Source organism: Nyctereutes procyonoides, unplaced genomic scaffold (assembly GCF_905146905.1).
Source record: "Nyctereutes procyonoides isolate TBG_1078 unplaced genomic scaffold, NYPRO_anot_genome, whole genome shotgun sequence".
Lineage (NCBI taxonomy): Eukaryota > Metazoa > Chordata > Mammalia > Carnivora > Canidae > Nyctereutes > Nyctereutes procyonoides.
Genome location: NW_026575125.1, coordinates 105,128,753 through 105,135,795, shown reverse-complemented (window position 1 = coordinate 105,135,795; position 7,043 = coordinate 105,128,753). Strand labels below are relative to the sequence as shown.

The 7,043-nt window shown below is 56.1% G+C and overlaps 1 protein-coding gene across 1 annotated transcript; it reads left to right on the top strand.

Moving 5' to 3' along the window:
- Positions 1–5,322: 5,322 nt before the first annotated feature.
- Positions 5,323–6,837, top strand: GPR101 (G protein-coupled receptor 101). The gene has a single exon (XM_055337556.1). The coding sequence runs from the start codon at positions 5,323–5,325 to the stop codon at positions 6,835–6,837; it is 1,515 nt and encodes a 504-aa protein (XP_055193531.1).
- The last annotated feature ends 206 nt before the right edge of the window (positions 6,838–7,043 follow it).

The following is a 7,043-nucleotide window of genomic DNA, read 5'->3' as shown; positions in this document are numbered from 1 at the left end:
TTTTACCTCTCAGCTCCAACATTTGCTTGCTGTGCAGCCTTGGGTGAGTTATTTAACCTTTCTGTAGGGACAGGGATGGTATTATTATACACCAATTCTAAAGTGCTTTTTTTAAATTTTTTTTTTGCATTTTAGCATCTTTGAAATCAAGAGGTATATTGCTATGAGTGATGTGACAGTTAAATTTGCAGCTATTTTTCCTTAATGATATATGATATCTTGGATTCTAAAAATACTGTCTGAATCTCTAACTTGCAGAGTTTCCTCGGGGATTAAAGAGGATAAAGCAAACATTAGCGCTTGGCACACGGTAGGCACTCAAGGACCCTTGCACCTCCGTTGTTACCAGAACCAATACCTGGCTGGGTCGTGGGCCTGTGATTTCCCTCATCCAGCAGTTAGTACATCCCTCAGGGCAGTGTGATGAGGGGAACAAGTCTGGGAAGACCAGGATGGCATGCTGCTGGCCAACGTTGCAGTGTGTAATTGTCATCAGGCCCTAGAGCCCTTTCTAGTAGCCTCTTGCTCTCCAGCCCTGCCTCATTAATACCACTATCCCAAGCTTACTTCTCCTGCCGCAGAATTATGAAGGTGGGGAAAAGGACTAGGTGGTTTTTTGTGCCATCACCCCAAACTTTCCCTGTTTCATCACAAAGAACCTCTCCAGAATCTAACAAAGCTTGTCAGCTGAAGGGCTCTTCCAAGGCCATCAGAATCAGAGCCTGCAGGGCCTGAAGCCAAATTCACATTCTCCAAGGCCCCCCCACATACCTCCAGTTGGGATGCTGATACTTGAATGCCTTTGAAATTCAAGGACACCAACTCTGTTCATGCCTGGAGGGAATAAAAGGAAACAGACACCTGAGGATTTACAACCTTCTAATATCTCCCTGTACAAAAAAGTGACTGGTTTCTTCCCTAGAGCTTCCTTGGCTTTCTTGCTGTCTCCTGCAGGCAGACTGGCCTCAGTTGCAGAGGCCTCATCCCACTCAGGCTCCTCCACTCCCCCTCATCCCACCTAGTGGCCAGGGGTGCAGCTGCATACTCAATGTGCCCTCAATCTGAGACACCCACTTTTAATATGTACCTCAAGGTCTGTGCCCTGTCCCTGATGGGTCCCAGCAGTCCAGGAAACCTTCAGAACCACAGTGGAAAGGAGGAGAGGGCAGGATGGACTGACCTGCCCTTTATCTCTGGCCACTTCTCACAGCTTGACTGCCTCCCAAGTGATGCTAAAATATCAGAGTCTGAGTGAACTGCCACTTGACAGTGCATGCTACCCAGGATTCTGCACCATGGCCAGCATGAGGCTAGAAATTAATAAGTGTGAGCGATTATCATGGAAACTGTCTCCAGGAAAAACGACCAGGTTTATACCATTCAATCTTGGGAAGATAAAATCAGGCCTAGCAGAAAAAAAAGACAAATGGTCTACAGCAAATGTAGGACTTAAAATCCAAAGAGCATCATGGAGCCTGATAAGATACCTGCCTTGTCTAGGTAGACAAGTCCAGGAGGCATGGGGTGCAAGAGTGGGGGGCCATCTCTCTCTAGTCCATCAACCAACTCAGAAGCTTGTGCTTATTCTAAACCCTCTCCAACACCTCATGCCCTTATCTCTCACCTCTGTCAATTTTGCCTGTCTGTGGGTCTGTCTGTTGAGCCCCCTCCATGTGACCTCTCAAGACCAGACTTGTCCCCTGCCACAGCCTCCTTTCTGCTCTTGCTTCATTCAATGTCTCACCCACCCCCAACTCAGCCCTTCTTCTAGAAGACCCTGGAAAAACAGAAATCTCATCACATCGCCCTGCACAGAAACCATCCATGAACAATAACGGCAATATGTTTATCATTGTTAAGGCTGAACGGTGGGAACATGGGGGTTTACTTTATTATCGCTACACTTTTGTGTGTTTGAAATTTTTCATAATAAAACAAATACTCGCCAGCCTTCTAGGTATCTCAGGATACAGTTCCCAGTCCCCAGACTGGCATTTAAGGTCCTTCAGGATTGGCCCCTGCCCCATTTCTTCAGCTCACCTCCCGACACTCACCATGCTGCAGCCTCTCTTGTCACCCAGCTCCCTACGGAAGCCTTATCTCTGTCACTGTGTCTCCTTCTTGCAGAACATGTTTTCCCTTCCTTCCTGCCTAGAAAAAGTTTCCCCATCTCTTGAAAACCGGATGCAAATGACCCCTGGAGTGGGATATGGGATACCTTCCCAGGCCTGGCCCTCCATTTCTTATTGGGGGGTTGTGGGGGAATATGCCTATGCCCTGGTATCTGCCCAGGCATGACACAGAGCAAACACTGCATATATGTTTGGGAGAGACCAGAAAGTCTTGGTTCATAAAGCAGGTGCAACATTTATTTGAACTTGAGCAAGTAGGGTAATCACTCTTTGTCTCTATAAAATGAAGATAATAGCACTACTTATCTCATGAGGCTGAAGTAAGGATTCGGTGGTGTTTTCCGGGTAAACGGCTTAACACAGTACCACAGTACCTGGGGAGGGGGGGTGTAGACTTATAGATAGACTTCAATCAAATAATATAGTGGCTAATTAAGCAGCTTCTTTTCAACGAGATGTTCCCCAAACACAGGAAGCAAACTACTGTTTAGCCCTTGCTGGGAGCTAGAAAAAAACTGTGGGAAATTGGTGACCACAAAGTCAGAATCCCTCTCTAGGGCCCAGGGGTGGTTCTTACTTTAGGGGAGTGGAGATGAGGGGGGCTCTTCAAAGGTCGTGGCTCGAGGATCGGGCCCAGGTTTCTGCTCCTGTTTGGAAGAACCGTGCAGGTCTGTAGCCGGGGCGTGACCCAAAATCCGGCGTTGGGGGGCGGGGGGCAGGAAGGCACAGGTTAGCACGAAAATCCGACGCGGCGACAATCCCCAGTCTGTGAGCTGTTGGCGAGTTCAGGCCGCCCCGGTGGGGCCGCGGGGTGAGAAGATGGGAGCGGGGTCCGCGGCGGCGCCCCCCACCCGCCAGCCCCGCTCCTCCTGGCGCCCGCGGCCTCGTGCGTCACCGGCGAGGGCGGGGGCCGAGGGGAGGGGGGCGCCGCAAGGTGAGGGCCCCGCGCTGCCTTAAGACGCGGTGCGCCCCCGCCGCCGCTGCTCAGAGCTTGCAGCGCGGCGCGCGGGCCGGACGTGTGGGCTCAGGCGCCCCACTCCCTCCGCGCCCCGCGTCCGCCGCGAGCTCCCAGCTGCCGGCGCCTGGGGAGGCAGCCCGGACGATCGCGGCGAGTCCCGAAGGGAGCGGCACGCAGCTCCCGCCGTGCGACGCCTCAGCCAGCAACAGGTAAGCGGCCTGGCTCCGCTCCCAGAGCCGCGGCCCCCACACCTGCCTGGCTCTGGACGCCCGCTCAGCCGCGGCCCGACGGCAGCCGCGCTGGGGCGCGCCGAGCCCCCGGTCCGCCCCGCTCGTCTGCCCGCGGCCCTCGCCTTTGCCCTCGCACTTATCGCGCGTGGTCCCCAGCTCTCCCCTTGCTCCCCATCCCCTCTTTTTTAGTCTCTCTTCGATTTTCCAGTCTCCGTCTCTTCCTGCCTCTCATTAGCCTGCTGTCTCTCATTCGTTCTCTCCATTCCTCTTCCCGGCATTTTCTCTGCCTCTCGGGGTGGTTGTCATCCTGTCTCTGTCTCTCATTCTCTTTCTGTCTCTCCGGGTCTCTCCCCACGCCCCAATTCTCTTTCTCTCTCTGCCTCCCAGTATCTCCCGCCCTGCCTCTCTGAACTCTCCCACCAGCCCGGCACCCTTGCCTCTTCTCCTGCTCTCCTCGACCTCCCCTTCCCCACCTCCGTGGCCAGCCAGGAGAGATCCCGGACGGGCTGGAAGATACCGGGAGGGGGCCGAATTGCGAGGGGGTCGCAGGAGACATCCTCCCTGCATCCAGCTGCCGCTGCGCCGCTGAGAAACTAGGAGATTTATCCGCCAGAGCCCCGGTAGCCAGGGCGGCAGCTGGTTTCCATGGCAAAATAGTCAACCCAGAGATAGAGATTGGAGAGAGATCCGGCCAGAGAAAAACCGAGGGGAGGGATCGTCGGAGAGATACGGAGAGACACAGAGATACACGCACCGAAACGTACCAAGAAAGTATTCTGAGAGAGTCCCGGGGACAGAGGGAGAGGCAGAGAACCCGGCTCTGTAAGCGCACGCGCTAGCGAGATAGCCTGAGCCACGAGAAACAGTGACAACCGGGAGAGACAGCAGTAGATCTTCAGAGGCAGCAGCGAGAGACGGGCGGGCAGCGACAGAGAGGGAACTTAGTGCGCGGAGACACAGAAGCCGCAGGGAGACACGCGGGAGACAGAGGGAGACGCGGAAGCGCGAGACGCGAGGAGCCACGGAGACCGACAGGGACACGCAGGCGGCGAGGCATACTGAACAGGTGCACTGGGGACCCACAGAGATTGTCAGGGAGATGGGCTGTGACAGTCAGGGAGACACGAAGCTGCACCGGGAAAAGACCGAGGAGCGCACGCACTAGCAAGCGACACAGATCCTGACAGGCAGAGACACAGAGAAATGGGAGCACACCAGCCAGAGACGGAGGGAGAGATGAGGACAAGACCGGGAGATGGGCTGGGAGGGACAGAGAGAGAGGTCCGCACACACCCACAGACAAGGTGCGCTGGCGAGAGAGTAACTGGGCGGGGGTGGGGGGGTGGTCAGAGGGGGAGCTGAGTCCGAGAAACTGGCTGAGACCTGGAGGAACAGACAGGAGTAATAAGGAGACAGAGCGGCTGGAGAGAGAATGACAGACTGAGAACGACAGTGCGCACGTGTTAACGAGAGACTGGGAAGGAGAGACAAGACAGAATGAGAAACCCGGGCGAGAGAGTTGGAGAAAAACGGTGAGACTCAGCCACACACCCCAAGAGACACAGGACAAGTGCCCTAGTAAGGGACACTGGGGAGAGACAGAACGACACGTAAACAGGCAGAGACCGCGCGCGGGCATAAGACAGCGCACGCGCATGCGCCAGCCGAGAGATCGCTGGAGAGACGCAGAGACAATGGGGAAGAGACACAGAGCGCGCACACCCACGGGAGGGGCGGGTGAGGGGGACCCCGAGACCCCGAGAGAGCGAGGCTGAGGGACCCGAGGGGGAGGGGGACGGGAAAGAGAAGGTTCGGAAAAACTGCCCTCCCGCGGACCTGGGCCACACGGAGGGTGGGGGTGTCCGGGGGGGGCGGGAAGTCCCCGAAGCGGCCCCCCCCCACCCCTGGGCGGGGTGACTAACCCGGCCCGGGTGTTTCTTTCGTCCCCAGCACAGGCACGACTACGGTCAGTGCACTCCCTCGCCACCCGCCCTCCGTCACCATGACATCCACCTGCCCCAATAACACCCGGGAGAGCAACAGCAGCCACACGTGCATGCCCCTTTCCAAAATGCCCATCAGCCTGGCTCACGGCATCATCCGCTCGAGCGTGCTGCTCGTCTTCCTCACCGCCTCCTTCATCGGCAACATTGTGCTGGCGCTCGTGTTGCAGCGCAAGCCGCAGCTGCTGCAGGTCACCAACCGCTTCATCTTTAACCTCCTCGTCACTGACCTGCTGCAGATTTCACTCGTGGCCCCCTGGGTGGTGGCCACTTCCGTGCCTCTCTTCTGGCCCCTCAACAGCCACTTCTGTACAGCCCTGGTGAGCCTTACTCACCTGTTCGCCTTTGCCAGCGTCAACACCATCGTGGTGGTATCCGTGGATCGCTACCTGTCCATCATCCACCCTCTCTCCTACCCGGCTAAGATGACCCCGCGCCGGGGTTACATGCTCCTCTACGGAACCTGGATCGTGGCCATCCTGCAGAGCACCCCCCCGCTTTACGGTTGGGGCCAGGCTGCCTTCGACCAGCGCAATGCCCTCTGCTCCATGATCTGGGGGGCCAGCCCCAGCTACACCATCCTCAGCGTCGTGTCCTTCATCATCATTCCACTGGTTGTCATGATTGCCTGCTACTCCGTGGTGTTTGGTGCGGCCCGGCGGCAGCATGCTCTGCTGTACAACGTCAAGAGCCACAGCCTGGAGGTTCGAGCCAAGGACCGTGTGGAGAATGAGGTTGAAGAGGGAGAGAGGAAAGATGCGTTCTATGGCCAGGACAGAGGTGAGGTCAAGGCCAAGGAGGGCAGCGTGGAGGCAGAGACAGGCAGCATGCAAGCCCAGAACGGGAACATGGACAGCAGTGCTGGTAGTGCAGCGGCCAAAGGCAGCAAGGAGGTTGGAGAGAGCAGCTTGGTGTTGGGCAAAGGCAGCGTGGAGGGCAAGGACGAAGGCACCGGACCTGCCAGCAGCAGGAAGGCAGACAAGGGCCGCGTCGAGGTCAGCCAGTGCAACATTGACTTAGGTGAAGATGATGTGGAGTTTGGTGAGGATGACATCAATTTCAGTGAGGATGACATCGAGGCAGTGAACATTCCAGAAAGTCTCCCGCCCAGCCGGCGGAACAGCACCAGCGACCCTCCTCTGCCCAGGTGTTATCAGTGCAAAGCGGCGAAAGTGATCTTCCTCATCATTTTCTCCTACGTGCTGTCTCTGGGGCCCTACTGCTTTCTAGCAGTTCTGGCCGTGTGGGTGGATGTCCAAACAAAAGTACCCCAGTGGGTAATCACCATAATAATCTGGCTTTTCTTCCTGCAGTGCTGCATCCACCCCTACATCTATGGCTACATGCACAAGACCATCAAGAAGGAAATCCAGGATATGCTAAAGAAGTTCTTCTGCAAGGAAAAGCCCCCCAAAGAAGACAGCCACCCCGACCTGCCCGGAACAGAAGCAGGTACAGAGGGTGGGACTGGAGGCAAGATTGTCCCCTCTCATGATTCTGCCACTTCACCTTGAAGTTAGTTCGAAGGCAAAACTTGGACTGTGCACAGAGCAGAAATGGGAACAGCGTTGTTTGACGTGGACCACCCCCAATCCCGGTAACACCAACCCATACCATTTCAGGCACAGGCCTTGCACACATCCTTCTCACCACAAGATAGAGAAATATATGGAAGAGGTAGGAACTGGAGTCTTCCCTGACAGGTGTGCCCCTCAAAGCC

What these genes read in the sequence shown, in the direction of transcription:
- GPR101 (XM_055337556.1), top strand. Translation starts at nt 5,323, where the DNA reads ATGACATCCACCTGCCCCAATAACACCCGGGAGAGCAACAGCAGCCAC.